Source organism: Lipotes vexillifer, unplaced genomic scaffold (genome assembly GCF_000442215.2).
Source record: "Lipotes vexillifer unplaced genomic scaffold, Lipotes_vexillifer_v1.1 scaffold1061, whole genome shotgun sequence".
Taxonomy (NCBI): domain Eukaryota; kingdom Metazoa; phylum Chordata; class Mammalia; order Artiodactyla; family Lipotidae; genus Lipotes; species Lipotes vexillifer.
In genome coordinates, this window is record NW_006789959.1 from 1,495,347 (window position 1) to 1,513,148 (window position 17,802).

The following is a 17,802-nucleotide window of genomic DNA, read 5'->3' on the forward strand; positions in this document are numbered from 1 at the left end:
TAATTTGGAAAGACATCTTCCCTTTCAAAATTTTTCAACATAAGGCACACGGCAGCATTAAAGTCTAGCAACAAGGAGATTAAATAATTAACTTTTCAACCACTTTTTGCCCTTTACCTGAAGAAAGTGGGTGAGTAGCACAGTTAAAACATGCCTGGATTAATAAAAATCACTGAATTTAAGAAACACTGCTAATATTTGTGTGCAGAATGTTATTAATTTTAAAAAGAGAAAGTATATTTTATATAAAACATACTCCTACAGTGTCATGGGTAGAAAACTTTGTGAGGCACTTACATTAGCAAGGAAGGGAGGAGGGCACTGAGATTATCTGTTTATAAAAGCACCAAACCACTCGTTTTAACATCTGAGACAAAAGCAGAAGCTACAAATAAAATGGTTCATATTTGGTACGATAATAAGAATGCTGAAGTTCAAAACTCGAAGTATTTCATTTTAGTCTGACAGAAATAATTCCAACAGAGAAAATGTTCTTATTTAAAAGTGTCATAATGTTCCCCTGAATAAGTTTTGTATATTCTGTGGTATCTCAGAATACTATAAAGTGTCGATTATTTCACTCCTCTGTGGCAGCATACTTTCTATTTTAATGATGGTAATATATGTAATTAACTCCTCTTATAAAATCATTAAAATTTGGTTTGGATAAACAGTGAGAACTACATATACGTCAATGCCTCCACGTGAACTTGCTCACATCCAACAATGATTACTCCCTAATGATGTTTCCCAAACGAATTTAATCAAAAAACCAAGATGAAAAGTGGGCTTGGAATTACAGGAATCCACTGGATGTCAAGTCAGGGGAAAGAAAGGTCTGGCTTCTGACGGGTGAAGATGGGCGGTAGGCTGAGTGTCATTTATGCTGTTTAATTCAGCTGGATAGGTTTCATTTAAGACTCCTCCGTTCTGAAACTGAAAACAAAAATTGCAACGCAACTTATTAGAACAGATCCTCCGTATATCTTAAGCCATTAGATGTACGAAAATGTATTTAAAAAATCTTTAAAAACTCTGGGCTTCCCTGGTGGCGCAGTGGTTGGGAGTCCGCCTGCCGACGCAGGGGACGCGGGTTCGTGCCCCGGTCCGGGAAGATCCCGCATGCCGCAGAGCGACTGGGCCCGTGAGCCACGGCCGCTGAGCCTGCGCGTCCGGAGACTGTGCTCCGCAACGGGAGAGGCCACAACACAACGGGAGAGGCCACAACAGTGAGAGGCCCGCGTACCGCAGGGGGGCAGGGGGGGGGGAAATCTTTGTCCTGCACGTTGTTAAACTTCAAATTCCTTTCCTGCTGTTAAATTTTAAATCATTCATTGATGACATACTGAACATATATTCTGTATTAGTTGTGTTTACAGCCTTTTGATTTCTCTATTACATGGTATGGATGAATAATATCATTGTCTCACTGCAGATTTGGCATTCCATACACTGAGAGAGTACTTGATTAGTGAACTGCCTTTGGTTTGGACAGGAACTGATGGATCAGAGAGTACCAATCGTGAATCACAGTAACTGTTCTCTCTGTCATAAGTAAGTTTGTTTTGACCAGATCTTATCTAAAAGTTCTAGGTACCAATGAATTAATTACATTGAGATCACTACACTGGACTACAGATAACCTAGAACCTTCTCAAAGGAGGTAAGTTTTGATTTGCAAGAGGTTTCTTAACATATTACACCATGGGTATATGATTGCTAGAACCAAGTTTTTTAATTCATAACATGCTAAAATTACTGTCCTAATTATGGAAATAAGTTACCAAAGTAAAATACTTTCTCTTGCTGTGTAACAATGAAATTAGGCTGATTTCCATAACTGCTACTGAAAAAAAGGAGGGAAGACAGAGATACCTAGTTCTGTAGGATTTTTACAGATTAGGGAGCCTTTTGTATTTCAGAATATAGTTAGTGAAAGTAACATTATAATCATACCCTTAACTGCTTTGAATGACATGTACCTTTCTAAAGCCTATGTAACATTAGGTTTCAGTAATCAAAACAGACTGCTTCTAAACTTTGTCCAGTTTTCAAAGGGAATATAGTAAGTGCCCAGAGAATGGTAGGTTTTGAATAAATTACTCTCAACAGTCACAATACAATGCACATCAGCAATTCTCTAAATATAGTGCCTAGAGCAGTGCTGTCCACCAGAATATAATGTGAGCCACAGATGGAATTTTAATTTTCTTTAGTCTTTATAACTCCTAGGGGGAATATATAGGTCTAGAATCCTTATCATTCATAAGGAAGTAATACAAAACAGTGGGGGAAGAAAATACTGTAAGGAACTCATGCTAATGCAGGCCCTGTTCAAAATGTAATTTTACATAATTAACTTGTACAGTAAACTGTACAGAAGTTACCTACCCAGGCTTACCTCACAGCAGTGTTGTGAGATAGACTGTAACCAATTGTTAAATAACTGAAGGAAGTCAGGAATGAGGATAAGAAAAACTTTCACAGCCATTTTCTATGAATAAGCTCATATATAATCAGACAAACCTCATATATAATCAGACAAAACCATGTGTATAAAAAGGGCCAGAGAAAACAATTAGTGAAAAAGATTCAAGTAACATAAACTATTACAATACATAGTCTTATAACCAGGATTCTCTTCAAAACTAAACTTAAATATACGATAAAATGAACTAAATATTTTCTAATGGAAAAGCATAAATGCAAACATGATATATTCCTGGGTGGCCAAAGAGAGCAGCAATCATCAGCAAGCACTTTTTTTAAGTTACCATGATGCTACAAGGGTTAGAATGACACATTTAAACGAAGACAAAACATCCATCCAGCTTGAGTCCCCTGATAGAAAGCCAGCTGAGATACCCCCTTTTTTTTTTTTTTTTTTTAAAGAATGCCAGGGGAAAAAAACTATTCTACCTTAAAGGATACACTGAGGATCTGGCAGGTCACATAGAGGGACTGCCAGAGAACACCAAGGAACCCAAGCACTGAATTCCAGAGATCATCTAGGACAAAAGCATTTGAAGGAAGCACAACTATACTGATTTTAACCCAATTTCAACAGAAATATAACCCAATTTCAACAGAAATAGAGCCAATATTAAATAATAACTTTAAATAGAGTATAATCGATAAAAATATTGTTGAATCACTGTTGTACATCTGAAAGTAATTGTAAATCAATTATATGTCAGCAAAAAAATTGAGCTTTGAAGAAAATATTTTTAAAAATTTAAAAGGCCGTGTTTTTAAAAATCAAGATTATTCTAAATAATATACTTGTAACTAATTTCACGTGGTCATCACTTAAGGCCATGTTGCTTTTTTCCTTGATTTCTTTCTCCTTTCAGGTAACTATGATATACTTGTATTACTAACATAACATACTTAAAAAGTACTGGCTTATTAAAAAAAATAGATAAAATTAAAAATGCTCTTTCACATGAATGCTGCAGATAACAGATTAAAATCAGTCACTGACATAGAAAATTTATAATGTACGAAGAATCATCTAAAGGGTTTATTCAGTTTGATAAAACCCTTACCTTGTTTAAAAATGCCTGCGGGCCTGGCACTGTTGGGTTGTACTGCATCTGAGCCACATGGCTGTGCTGAGCTTCCGGCTGGCACTGGTACATTGACACAGCCCCGGCGTAACATGTCTGAGGAGTTTCTATGGCTGACTGTGGATTGAGTCCGTGCCTTTGGCTTTGAGGAACTTGTAAACATGTGACAAAATCTTCTAAATTAGAAGAAGTTGTAGGGTATGGGGCTGGTTCAAAATCCCCAATGGGAAAGTCTAACTGTGTACCCTTAGAATGTGGCGGCAACACAGACTGACTACAGGGAATAAAGTTCTGTGCGTAAGGCATAGTATCAATCTCAGATTTGTAGGGCAACTCTTGACTGGTCCCAGGTACGTCTGAAAAGACACTGTACTGCTGTAAGTCTTGCTGAGGACAATTAAAAGGCACGGATTGGTTCGAGTTCCAGTTTGCGAACATGCCATCAACTTGCATATGCTGCATTTTCTGACACAGCTGTTGCTGCTGCTCCACTGCTCTGTGCTTCTGATGCTGCTGTAGCTGCTCTTGCTGTTCTAACTGGAGGTGCTCCTGTACCATGCAGCTTGGGTTCAGAGCCATGGACTGTTGCTGATGGTAACCTGAACACCCCAAGGCAGACTTATTTAAAGAGTCTTCGACGTAGGTCAGAATTTCATCTGTTAAGTCAATATCTCTGAAGTCATCGTCACCAGAAAAGTCAGTTCTGAAAAATTCCTCATTCTGTTGCATGTGTTTGATATCTTCAAAATCAATGCCTAGGTGTTTCATAATGCTGTACAAGTCACTATTTCTATTATCTGGAAAGAGCCCTGCGTGATCTCCAGAGAGGGTTGGGTTCATTTCCTGAGACTGGCCAATCTGCTCATGTTTCAGGATATCGTCACTTCCCCCTGGTGCGACACTGTTTTGCCAATTGCTGCACTCATTCTGAGAGTCGTTGAAAAAGTTTCTTTCAAAAGGTGCACTACTTGAAGCAGGATAGAGATAAATAGATTCATCTTGTTGCATCATGGCATTCAGGAGGGAACTGGGATTGAGGGAGTCCTTACTTAGAGTTGACTTGGTAGCAGAATCTTTTCCACCAGCACCATTTTTAGTCCTTATTGGCAAGGGATCCATTATGGGACGAAAAGGGTTGGTTACCTCATATAAAACAGCTTCTCCAGTGGTAAACATAAAAGGCAACTTCATATTTCGTTTTCGTAAATGCTCTGTTCCTTCTTCATCTCTAAAATTGTGCACGAGAAAGTTTGCGTATGTTAAGGAGAGCCGCATCATAAACATCTCAAAATAAGAAATTTTAGAAAAGAAAAAAATAATAGCAAGCAAAATACACTGTAGTTGAGTTTCAGAGCAGGGAACATGAACTTTGAGAGAACTCTTTCTGATGATAAGTACTTAAAATTGTTTTCCAGACAAATTTCATTTAGAATTTGTCCAAAAACTTAATAATACAGTCATTAATTTCACACTCAGGTTCCATCCCTACCTGAAAAATGGATTACAAGTGGAATAAAGATCCAAATGTAAAAATGAGGCTTGTTGAAATAAAATATAAAACCCAGAAGCCCTAAAGGAAGACTGACATATGAAAATTAAAAATTTTTGCATGGGGAAGGAATTCATAAATCAAGGCATGGAGAAAATGTCATAGTTATAGGTTCATATGTACGACACAGAGTACATATATATGTAAAATTTAATATCCATATTAGGTAAAGAGCTCCAATGGATCTCATAACCTCTTAATAACTAATAGAACAAGCAAACAAAAATATCAAATGTATAAAAACATTCTTCCATTCTTATAAACACATCTTCCCATGGGAATTGACAACTGATTTCGAAACTTTATATAGAAATGTAAAGAGCCAAGATTATCTTGAAAGAGAACAAAAATTCTGAACAAACGAGATGGCGGGCATACATCAAGATATCAAGGCACATTAAGGTACAGAATAGTTAAGACAATGTGCTTTGGTCTAAAAATAGACAACCAGACCAACGGAACCCCAGATACAATCCCCCGATTGAAATGCAGTGCAGTGGGGAAAAGATGGTCTTTTCAAAAAACCATCTTTCCAATAAATGTTACTAGTCAGCTAGATACCCATATAAGGGAAGAGAATAATCTTGATCCTCACCCTCAAAACCACATACAAAAATCATTTCTCCAGACTGGAGAAAACATTTGCAATACAAATATTTGACAAACTACTCACTCACTTCGAGAATATATGAGAAACTTAAAAATCACTGCCTGCTTATTAGCAAACAAACACGCTAAACAAAGCACTGTTATGTTTTTATTTTATTTGACAGATGGCGCTGGCTTTTCATCTTTCCTTCATATACCCAGGATAAACCCTTGGAGTTTTCTTCGATTATTCTCTTTCTGTAGCTCTACATACACAGTTGTTCAAGAAAGTCTGTTAACTCTGTTTCCTCAATGTCCTTACCCTATGCCTTCTTCTTTCTGTACATATTACCTTTCAATTTTTATTTCCAGGGTAAATTCTCTTAAGAGTTATTTTTAGGTTTTCATGAAGGAGAATTTATAAAGCAAAGTGTTATTAAAATAAAAAACCAAAACATGAAATGTTCTAGGTCTTTGTGCTTACGTTAGAGGTCTCTGAGTTGCAATGATATAATCTGGTCTTCCATTCTTATAAACTAAGCGTGCATTCGACTGCACCCAAGTCCATCGATTGTCTTTCGTAAGAAGCCTGAACACTATCATGCCACTCTCTCCAGTCTTAATCACTAAAACAAAAAAGAATTAAATTATCAAATCCAAAATCAACACAATAATCTCTGTAATACTTCTAGATGTAATTCACATATCACCAAAGATGATAAAAAATATTGACTTTTAAGCACAGTATATTAAAATGTATCAAAATACTTCTTCAGCATTGCTATTTTTTTCCTGTTTCATACTAAACTTATTATTTAATTGGCTCAAGGAAAGATTAAGTCAGACAATTCTCGTAACACGTGAAAAGAGTATAGAGTTTGGAGGGAAAATTGTTTTCGTTTTAAAAAAAAAAGGGAACATTTCCTACAGCCTAATATTTTACTATACAATTTTAAAGCATAATCTCTATTAACATAAATTTTAGAATTAAAAATGATGCCACTAAAAAAACTCCTGAGCAAAAACGTGGGCAAAACGGTCATTTTCAGAGTAATTAAACTACTTAATTCCTGTGTGGCAGCTAATGACTAGAGAGTGTAACTCAGGCTAATCATAATTGTGTGATACTAAGGAGAAGTTTATCCAGTTTCCTTAAGCACATTACATTAGTAATAATTTGAAACACGTACTAGAGCGTAAGCTGCTTTCACAGCCAAGCTCATAAGAAACTACAACTTACTCCGGATATGGTACTCAGCACAGTAAAGCATATCAGCAGCATGAATAAATTGATATCCTGATCCTCTCATGCACAGCTCTGCTTCAGTATAGCCTAAAACAATTCTTCCTCTGTTTAAAAAAAAGGCAAAATAAGAATGAAATTAAAATTTAACAAAAATGAAGTAGCCAACATCAATTCATTAGTTATGTGCTACTTTCTGTACTATGTTGACATTCAGAATTTCACACTAGCAGGTAGAAACACACACAATTCTGTAACTGCTCTCTTTTGCTTATGGTTGCAAATTTCACTTTTAGACTATTTTCTTCTCCTGAATAAAGACCATGAAAATTATTGCTAAAGATCAGTCTAACGGAGTAGATTATACAGGTGAAACACAAAATCTCTAATTAAATTCTAGAATACTTATACCACATTTTGAGGGGCAGGGTTTCTCCAACCTGTCTGCATTCCTGTTATTAGGAAGGAGAAAAGTAGCAACATGCTTTGGTTACTAAACTTCTAGGGCTAAAAGTCAAAGTTTGTATAATTTAAAAATGTAAAACAAGCCAACAATAAATGTCATCAGGATACCGAATCTTATATAAACACATCATCTGTATAATATAGAAACTGTGTCAAATACTGTAAAATAATAAAAAGATTTGTGAACGTGATGAAATTTTATTATAAAAGGCTATGCTGTAAAGTATGAAATAATAGCTACTACAATAAACAATACTATAATCAACACCATAGGGAAAATATATACATGCTAAGACACACTTACTGCAACAAAATATACATTTGGTAAAATAAACCTGAAAAGGTTTCACTTACTTGGCATCACAACCAGTAGGTGTAAAGTCTAACTTGTGTTTGGTTCTAAAGATGAAATTTTTGGTTCGGATTTCAAGTATGGATGGTGGCTGCAGTGGAGTAGCTATTGCAAACAAAGCCAACTGAGGTGGAAGTATTGATCCATCGTTCCCTTTCTTGTTCTGTCCGTGAAGATACTTCAACCTCCCTTGGAAATTCATTGCCTTAAAAAACCAAAAAACAGTTCATTAAGATTAACGCTTTAAATGGTTCCTTTTTAAAAGGCTCCATCAAGGCCATTTCCAGTGTTCTTGATAATTCCATAAAAGTTCATGAGGCTATCAAATGTGACTTGAATTCCTTTCTCCCCAGAAAGCCCATTAAAAATATCCTAAAAGGTAGTATGAGGGCTATCCTCAAGGGATTCGTAAGTGAACCACTCAGTGCTTTAATAGGTCACAAAAGGAAGACCTAATGGTTTTCTGACCTTGCGGCTGCCCTACCATCCACGCCTAGCACGGGTCCGTGCACACTCAAACTCTATTTCCTAAATGAATGAACAGTGATAAAGCCATCAGGTACATATTAATTTTCAGATATAGTCTGTGGACTAGTCCACAGCTCAGAGTATATTCAAAATTCATGGGAATCTTTTATAGAGAGAGAAAACAACTGTTTAAAAACACTAAAATGAATCATAAAACCATACAAAGAACACAGAACTCTATTAAAGACAGAGGAAACAGAGACAATTTAATCACGATCATGATCAATCTGGTTGCTTAAAACAGTACCAGGCCAAGGGATGATTCTGACATCAATATGAGAGCAGCACAAGGGAGAAAAGGCCCAATTGTTACACAAAGAAATTCCACCTAGGCATACATACTAACTGATCATCAATACTAGCAAACTAGCTCAAAGCACAATTCTAATTCTGGGTCAGCACAACTATCTTCAGGAATAAATACACCAACAAAAATCATCGTTTGCTAATAGATTTGATCATCTGTTTCCAATTCCTGATAAGTCACAAAAGTAATATGCAACATGCTTTGTCTCTTCTTCTGTACCTGGTGGAGTGCACAATCTTCAGGACACAGGCACCTGACAGGCCGGGCCGTCTCTACTCTTAGCGTCCTGCCTACGCTGCTCCCTGGCCATCCTACTCAGGAGTTCACACTGCTCAAGAGCATTTCATACTAGAGGAGGATCCTGCAATCATGAAGACACAACCACTTTTTTACACGGCAGTTATTCCAGCCATGCGGAAAAGGCCGTGATAATTTTTCCATTTGGCAGGCATTAAATCCAAGGAGGGTAAGCAGTCTGCTGCCAAAGAAGTGCTATATAATTCTCTATCTTATACCTAAAAAGTCCAAAAAAAGGGGAAAGGTAGAGAGTTCCCTGTTATTCCACTAGTCTTTGTTACTGCATCCTAAAGGATAGAGATTTTGAGTTATGGAAGATATTTTTCAAACTTTAGAAAGATTTTAAAAAGTTACTGTCCTTTATAAAATTATTTAATAAAGTAGATTTTTATAACCCAAACCCAAATACATTCAAATTAAATTGGTTTCACTTTTCTTTTTAATTTTCTAAAACTTCATAGTAAATGTCAGTAAAAGATTTTGCACCTTACCAGAAAACCAGATGAATTATCCAGCAGACACCTTAGTCGGCAAACGAAGCACCTTTCCATAGACGACGAGTTCTCTGGAGGAACCTGGTCTGGGTTATAATAGACTGCTGGCTGTGAGAGGCCATTAGCTTCTGTAGAAATCATAGCAACACAAAGTTACTTTCCATTTTGCTGTAAAATTAAGTGTTTGAATAGCTGAAATTTGTGTTAATTTCTAAACCGAAGTCTGTATTTGGATTACAAAAGAAAAATCGCTTTCAGAAGGGGAGCTAGTGAAAAGAAATGAAAACTTATTGAATAACATTTTCACTTCATAGAACTTTACCTATTTGGCTGTTTTTATTTCTATTGAGCTATCCTGTCAACACTTTCTATGTTTTCTAAGCCTTTTTTTCTTTTTAACATTTTCACAGGTGTGTGAAAACACTGCTTGCATTGAAAGAAGGTTTTTTTATCCTTGCATATGCTAGTCTGCTTTTATATTTGGTGCATTTTAAACACAGAACAATTTATACACACTCCAGAATCAACCTTGTACATTCCTTCCCCCTTTTCACAATAGTGTAAGAGTTCTTTTTATACAATATATTAGTGAGTATATGGCTATACTTTGTCACGTGAAATTCATCAATGGCTGTCATCTGTCAAAATCCTCCTTAGGTCACCAGGCTCCCTGTGACCTGGCTCTGGCCCACAGCCAGACATTCATGTCTTTCCCCTTCTTCCCAACCTTCACCATGGAGTTCTATGCCCCTAAAGGTTCTCTGCCTTCTTTCACAGAATTATATCAAAAAATCCCCAACACTATCTTTTGGTAAACATTCTTACCATCCATTTTTTGTCCAGAGTCTGGACACTGTGAAGGGTTTAATGCCCAGTGCAGCTGGCGCTGAAATTCAGCTCGGTCTTCAGTATGGATCAGTTCATACACACTCTGATGGATGACATCAGACTAAAGAAAAAAAGTACAAGGAAATTCACAAGAAGTACTGATTTTTTTAAAAATGTGGCTTACTAATTTCAAAACCTTGCTAGATCAGTGGGTGCTTGTTAGTGGTGATGAACGCAAATGAAATGACTGCAAAGCTCTCCAGGAAACCAATATAGGAAAAGCTAGAAAGAGACTAGCACTGTAATTGACAAGTCAAAAGTTATTTGCCATCACTTCCCTGTGTGAATGCTTTTCAGTCAAATAAGTCACCTTCCCACTCCTTAACTGCAGCACATTCAGTTCTGCTGATTTTTATCTACTTACTGATCTTTTAAAATCCTCCTTCTTCCACATAACCTTGTCTGAACATCCAGCTGCATTTGACTTCTCTAAGCTTGATAGTATTATGTATTTCCTTCATTGCTCTCTAATAATTTTCCTTATATGAAATTTTTACTTCTAGTAGATTCCATAAGAGTAAGGGATTATGTCATTACCAGGTCAGAATCCCTCCTTCACCTCTTGCTTCTCAGCATTTACTACAGTGCTGAGCCCTTAGCCCTTCCACCAGAATTGCTCTAACTTTTTTTATTGCAACTCATGGCAAGAAATACATTTTCTATCCATCGTGTGTGTGTGTGTGTGTGTGTGTGTGTGTGTGTGTGTGTCTGTGTATACACACGTGGAAAAAAGTTTCACAGAACACTTATGTGTAACAATATTTTTTAAATTTATTTTTATTGGAGTATAGTTGCTTTACAATGTCCTGTTAGCTTCTACTGTACAGCAAAATGAATCGGCCATATATATATATATATATATATATATATATATATATATATATATATATATATATATATATACACACACACACACATATCCCCTCTCTTTTGTATTTCCCTCCCGTTTAGGTCACCACAGTGCATTAAGTAGAGTTCTCTGTGCTATACAGTATGTTCCCATCAGCTGTCTGTTTTATACATAGTATCAATAGTGTATATGTGTCAATCGCAATCTCCCAATTCCTCCCACCCCACCCCTTTCCCCGTTGGTATCCATATATTTGTGCTCTATGTCTGTCTCTATTTCTGCGTGGCAAATAAGGTCATCTCTTTCATTTTTCTAGATTCCACATATGTGTGACAATATTGTGTTTTCTATTTTATTTCATTTTAAGCCAACTAAAAGGAATGATTGATGGTGATCCACTATATCAATTTCATAACCCACAAATGAGTCACAAGAAGCAGTTTTAAACATGGTGCCATAGGGCTTCCCTGGTGGCGCAGTGGTTGAGAGTCCGCCTGCCGGTGCAGGGGACACGGGTTCGTGCCCCGGTCCGGGAAGATCCCACATGCCGCGGAGCGGCTGGGCCCGTGAGCCATGGCCGCTGAGCCTGCGCGTCCGGAGCCTGTGCTCCGCAACGGGAGAGGCCACAACAGCGAGAGGCCCGCGTACCACAAAAAAATAAATAAATAAATAAATAAATAAATAAATAAATAAAAATGGTGCCATAAACCACCACCAATGTCAGATATGAATGTTTTCTTAAAGAATATCCAGGTTATATGTATATATGAAGAAAAAACCGATTGGGAAACAGCTAATCTTTCTGATTTCTTAACTGTTATGAATCACATCAAATAATAATTAAACTAGTTATGTAATTAAGGTGCAAACAGGCTTTTCCATGGACATTAGTATATTTTCTTTAAAATTCAAAAATACTTAAGTTAGGCTTTGTGTCAGTAGCCAGATTCCACCACTTTAGCTGTCTGGACTTAAATCTTCCTACAAACTTTATCTTCTAGCATGAAGTCATCTCTATGCCATCCATTACACAATGCCAGAGTTATCTTCTGAAGTATAGATTGGAGCATACACGTTCCCTTTAACAAAAACATTTAGTGGCTTCTATAGTGTGTATGACATAATTTAAGCTTCAGTCTATATAACAGTGCAGGCGGTGCCATTCAACCATCAGTCTTGGCATCACCTGGGAGCTTGTTAGAAATGAAATACATGGGCCCCACTCTGATGTACTGAATCAGATTATATGGGAAGGAGGCCCATCAATTTTATGACATCTTATGAAGTTCTTCAGGTGATTCTTAGGCACATTAGAATTTAAGAACTACTGATACATAAGAGTAGTTAGCATTCAAGTGTACTTACAAACTTCTCAAATCATATTGGACGTTCTTGCCCCTCAAATATGCTGAACACCTTATTACTGCATTTATTCACTATACACTCAGTAACATTAAACCAAACACGCTCACCTCCTTCAGGGCCTTCCAACCTACTGTCTACAGTACGTCTAGCTTTTCTTCTCTGTGTTCCCTCCACAATGGTCCACCCATCCGGATGCTACACTTTCTTTAGGTTAGCTTAAGTACCATTTCCTTCAGCAAAGCTTCCATAATCCATACAAGTTGGAATTAAAGGGAGAAGCCATAGTATTTTGCTCATACCTTTACATATCACCTCATTCATTTCATAGTTGTCATATACCTTCCAGCATCCATAACTAATTTGATGGTAAATATTCTCTTGTCTGCCCCTGACCCTAAAGTTTCGTATATATATGAGTTCTTTATAAGTGAAAGAAGAAACACAAAATCCATGAATCACATATACCCTTAAGGAAATTATAATGCAGATTTTTAAAAGTATAAAAATATATTAGCTGCAAACATATACTTTTTTACTCTATAGCATATGTATTTTAATTACATTCTATATATACAAACTATCACTTGTGTCCCTAAGTATAAGATAAATTAAAAGTAGAAAATTAATTTTCCAAAAAAATTTTTTAAAGACCTAAGAAAAATATATTTACCTGCTGAAACCCCAGGTAATCTTGTATAGTAGAAGAAGCATAAAAGACCAAAGCATCTGTAGTGACAACCAGTACAAAGCCATTCAGTGCCTACAAGGAAAAAAGTTACAAAATTAGTAATGTGACTAAATAAAAATATTATCATCCATAAATACTGACTTCAGTTAAGGCTGTTACTTTTATTGATGAAAAAAATCTTTAAAACAGTTAATATTATTACACTCCACAAATGCAGAAACACCACACACTCCAGTAGTGAGAAGAATCTATTCACACCTTTTGATTCTGCCAAAGAAAAGCTTAGAAGTAATTTAATACTCAATCACAGTAACTTTAATATTTCTTTTTCCTCATGCTTTACATTTTGTTTCAAATATACTGTACATGTTTTTTAAATATAATTGTATACACGTCATTTACTGTAATCTGTCACACTGCTTTTAAAGGAAGATGGTGTGTAAAGATGTTTATTAGAACTGTAAAAATATACGATAGAAGAAAAGCTCTGTGCAAAGATAGTTTAAGCACTGACACAGTTTGAAATGTGGATGCTCTCAAAGTATTATAAAACTTTTAAAAACTTTTTATTAGAAAAGGAATACACAAATGGACTCTACATAAAATACACATGTAGAACAAACACATGTAAGACAAGTACACAGCAAATATAGTCCATTTAAATTTAATATAATTACTAATATATTTAGGTTTAAAGCTATCATTTTATAGGTGTTATTTTTATCTGTTCCACTTACAATATGCTGCTCTTTCCTTCCATTTTGCCTGCTTTGGGCCAATTATTTCTTATTACTCCTTCTTCTTTCTTTCAGTTTAGAGGTTATCCTCTCTTTTCCTATTCTTTTAGTGGTGGTTCAAGTCCAATGTTAAGATCTCTATAGTCTAAGGTAATAAAAGTATTTAGATCAACTTAAACATTAATTGTGATCACATATTTTAATCCTAAAGCCCTCCTTATTTCCTGCTTGAGTTTAATTCAGTACTTGTTTTACTCTGTGCTATGTGGTCATTGTTAAACCCTCCTGAGACATTCTTCTTCATGTAAAATGAGACGTGGAATGGTTTAGTTTAAGAACCACATAGTTTGGAGTCAGAATTTGGACTGGATTCTTCTGTTTCTTACTAACTGCGTGGTTTTATTAAGTTATTTACCCCTTTAAGCTTTAGTGTCATTGTTTGAAAAACAGGCACTGTACAGAGCTGGCACTCAATTCATGTAAGGCACCGTTACTATAAGATGAGGTTGTGGAAATGAGCAGATAAAGATTTACATGATCATGCTTTGTGAACTATAGAGATATATAAACGACAGCAAGTCGTTCATTCAACACTTAATGAAATACTGCATACCAAAGAGGACGCATGCTAAGTACTGAGATTCAAAACGGAAGAAGCTACTGCGCCTGTGCTTATGATGCTCACACAGCCTTGTAGATACCCTCAGTGTTAGATGAGGTAAAAGAAACACGGTGACTGTCTTCCTTTTCCCTCAAAGTCCTTTCACCTTCAAGATCCCTGGCCTAGATTATACTTCTGAGAACTTAATTATGCAGACAACAAACAGCACCTACTATTTAACAGCCACTTTTCTAAATGCTTTTTTTTTAATGTATTCAAGTTCTTTAATTCCCTCAGCAATCCACTGAAGTAGGTGTCATATTCCAGTTTTTAAATCGAGGAAACTGAGGTAAAGAGCTGCACAGTAACTTGCCCACGGCCATACAGCTAGGAAAAAGCTGAGCCAGAAGGTAAACTCTTGTCTAGCTCTAAAGCCTGCACACTTAACGTTATATCATGATCTACTGCTTTTATGTGTTACTGATCACCAATTGTTGCATGCCTATAACTCATGTAATCACAACGGGGATCTAAGATCCTTGACTTTAGATATTATGCCTTATAAAACCTGGCAATTTCCCCAGGAAGAAAAATGGCGATGGCACCCACCAAGAACTTAAATGTTTAATGATTAAGACCCCCAAAATTGAGTATTCTTAAGTTTTAGCTGGCAGTAATAGTATATATCCATTACTGCATTTTTTTATCTTGCACATGTCTTCCTTCTAGAAAATAGTATCCATTGATCATATGCATATTATTTTGTAGAATATCATGTTTTTCGAACAGTGGAACAAATATAGTACTGTACAATAAGCTCATTAGTGCATGCCAGGTGACACAAAGATAATTTAGGGTATGACAGACAAACACTTTTAGACAAACGTTAATTGTCAGAAATAAAACAAAAAGCCCCTTAAAAGAATATATACATACCAATTATATGGATATTAAATGATCTTAAATACCATGTGGAGCAAGGTTATTACTTGTACTGAATTATCATCTTACTAAATTAAAAGAAGGAACTAATTTGGTAATTACATATTAATAAAAGAGATTATTATTCTTTGGTCTAAGTCACAACTGTCTCTATCTGAAAATCATGTTGAGCTTCACTTACTATTTAATAAGAGAAATAAACTGCAATTAGTACTGTTATTTATAATTTCAACTGCTGTTATCCCAAAAATGAAGCTACAGATTTTAATAAGCACAGTATTAAGTAGCAATGGATAGAACATATTTAAATATATGAAAATAAACAACTAAAACAAATAACAGATAATGAAACGATACAAAAAGTTATTTTATCGTTTTATTTTTATTCCTCATAAAACAGTAACAAATTTAAGCTAATCAAGAAAATAAATATTTAAAACTTTCATGAAACATCCTGTAACATTTTCTTCATATGCCTCCTTTGTTAAAACCAAAGGAAAAGATTTCGTTTCAAAAGTTTCAAGCCAAATGGTATACTGTACCTCTGGAAACATCCTCTGCCTCTAAGTGGTAACTAGGTGATAACCCCACGTTGGAAATATAAAGTAAGATGCCATTATGGCAACTGTGTATAATGAAATATGCCATTTTCACATGTCTACAATGTGCTCATCTGCTTCATAAGAGGTAAGAGGTATGGCCCTAAGGAAACTGTATAGTGTCTGATGATTCCTACTAGAGAGGAAGCATCACATACTACACAAATGGCATCCAACAGAATTAATGACAAGACCATTTATTTTAAACACCTAAATACTTCCAATCTTCAGAAAATTAAAAAGTTAACACTGGTTTTGCAACAGTATATTTTTATTCTGGGTCCTTGACATAGGATATGTTTACAATTTGCCTAAACATTCTAGAGGAAAAATAAAAATCACAGGCCCAGATATCACTGATGAACATAGGTGAGAAAATCTTCAACAAAATACTAGCAAACAGAATCCAACAGCACATTAAAAGGATCATACACTATGATCAAGTGGGATTTATCCCAGGAGTGCAAGGATTCTTCAGTATATGCAAATCAATGAATGTGATAAACCATATTAACAAACTGAAGGATAAAAACCATATGATCATCTCAATAGATGCAGAAAAAGCTTTCGACAAAATTCAACACCCATTTATGATAAAAACCCTCCAGAAAGTAGGCACAGAAGGAACTTACCTCAACATAATAAAGGCCATATATGATAAACCCACAGCCAACATCATTCTCAATGCTGAAAAGCTGAAACCATTTCCACTAAGATCAGGAACAAGACAAGGTTGCCCACTCTCACCACTCTTATTCAACATAGTTTTGGAAGTTTTAGCCACAGCAATCAGACAAGAAATATAAAAGGAATCCCAATTGGAAAAGAAGAAGTAAAACTGTCACTGTTTGCAGATGACATGATACTATACATAGAGAATCCTAAAGATGCTGCTAGAGCTAATCAATGAATTTGGTAAAATAGCAGGATACAAAATTAATGTACAGAAATCTCTTGCATTCCTATACACTAATGCTGAAAAATCCGAAAGAGAAATTAAGGAAACACTCCCATTTACCACTGCAACAAAAAGAATAAAATACCTAGGAATAAACCTACCTAAGGAGACAAAGGACCTGTATGCAGAAAACTATAAGATACTGATGAAAGAAATTAAAAATGATATAAACAGATGGAGAGATATACCATGTGCTTGGATTGGAAGAATCAACATTGTGAAAATGACTATACTACCCAAAGCAATCTACAGATTCAATGTAATTCCTATCAAACTACCAATGGCATTTTTCACAGAATTAGAACAAAAAATTTCACAATTTGTATGGAAACACAAAAGACCCCAAATAGCCAAAGCAATACTGAGAAAGCAAAATGGAGCTGGAGGAATCAGGCTCCCAGACTTCAGACTATATTACAAAGCTACAGTCATCAAGACAGTATGGTACTGGCACAAAAACAGAAATATAGATCAATGGAACAGGATAGAAAGCCCAGAAATGAACCCACACACATATGGTCACCTTATCTTTGATAAAGGAGGCAGGAATGTACATTGGAGAAAGGACAGCCTCTTCAATAAGTGGTGCTGGGAAAACTGGACAAGTACATGTAAAAATATGAGATTAGATCACTCCCTAACACCATACACAAAAATAAGCTCAAAATGGATTAAAGACCTAAATGTAAGGCCAGAAACTATCAAACTCTTAGAGGAAAACATAGGCAGGACACTCTATGACGTAAATCACAGCAAGATCCTTTTTGACCCACCTGCTAGAG

At 35.8% G+C, this 17,802-nt stretch overlaps 1 protein-coding gene across 1 annotated transcript in view; it reads right to left on the bottom strand.

Moving 5' to 3' along the window:
* Nucleotides 1-214: 214 nt before the first annotated feature.
* AHR (aryl hydrocarbon receptor) overlaps nt 215-17,802 on the bottom strand; it is a 47,661-nt gene continuing 30,073 nt past the window's right edge. Inside the window, 9 exon segments of the mRNA XM_007463060.1 lie at nt 215-826; nt 829-936; nt 3,549-4,797; nt 6,191-6,332; nt 6,947-7,056; nt 7,769-7,971; nt 9,390-9,520; nt 10,218-10,341; nt 13,166-13,255. Of these exon segments, the coding sequence (XP_007463122.1) occupies nt 797-826; nt 829-936; nt 3,549-4,797; nt 6,191-6,332; nt 6,947-7,056; nt 7,769-7,971; nt 9,390-9,520; nt 10,218-10,341; nt 13,166-13,255 (2,187 nt within the window). The 3' untranslated portion in view covers nt 215-796.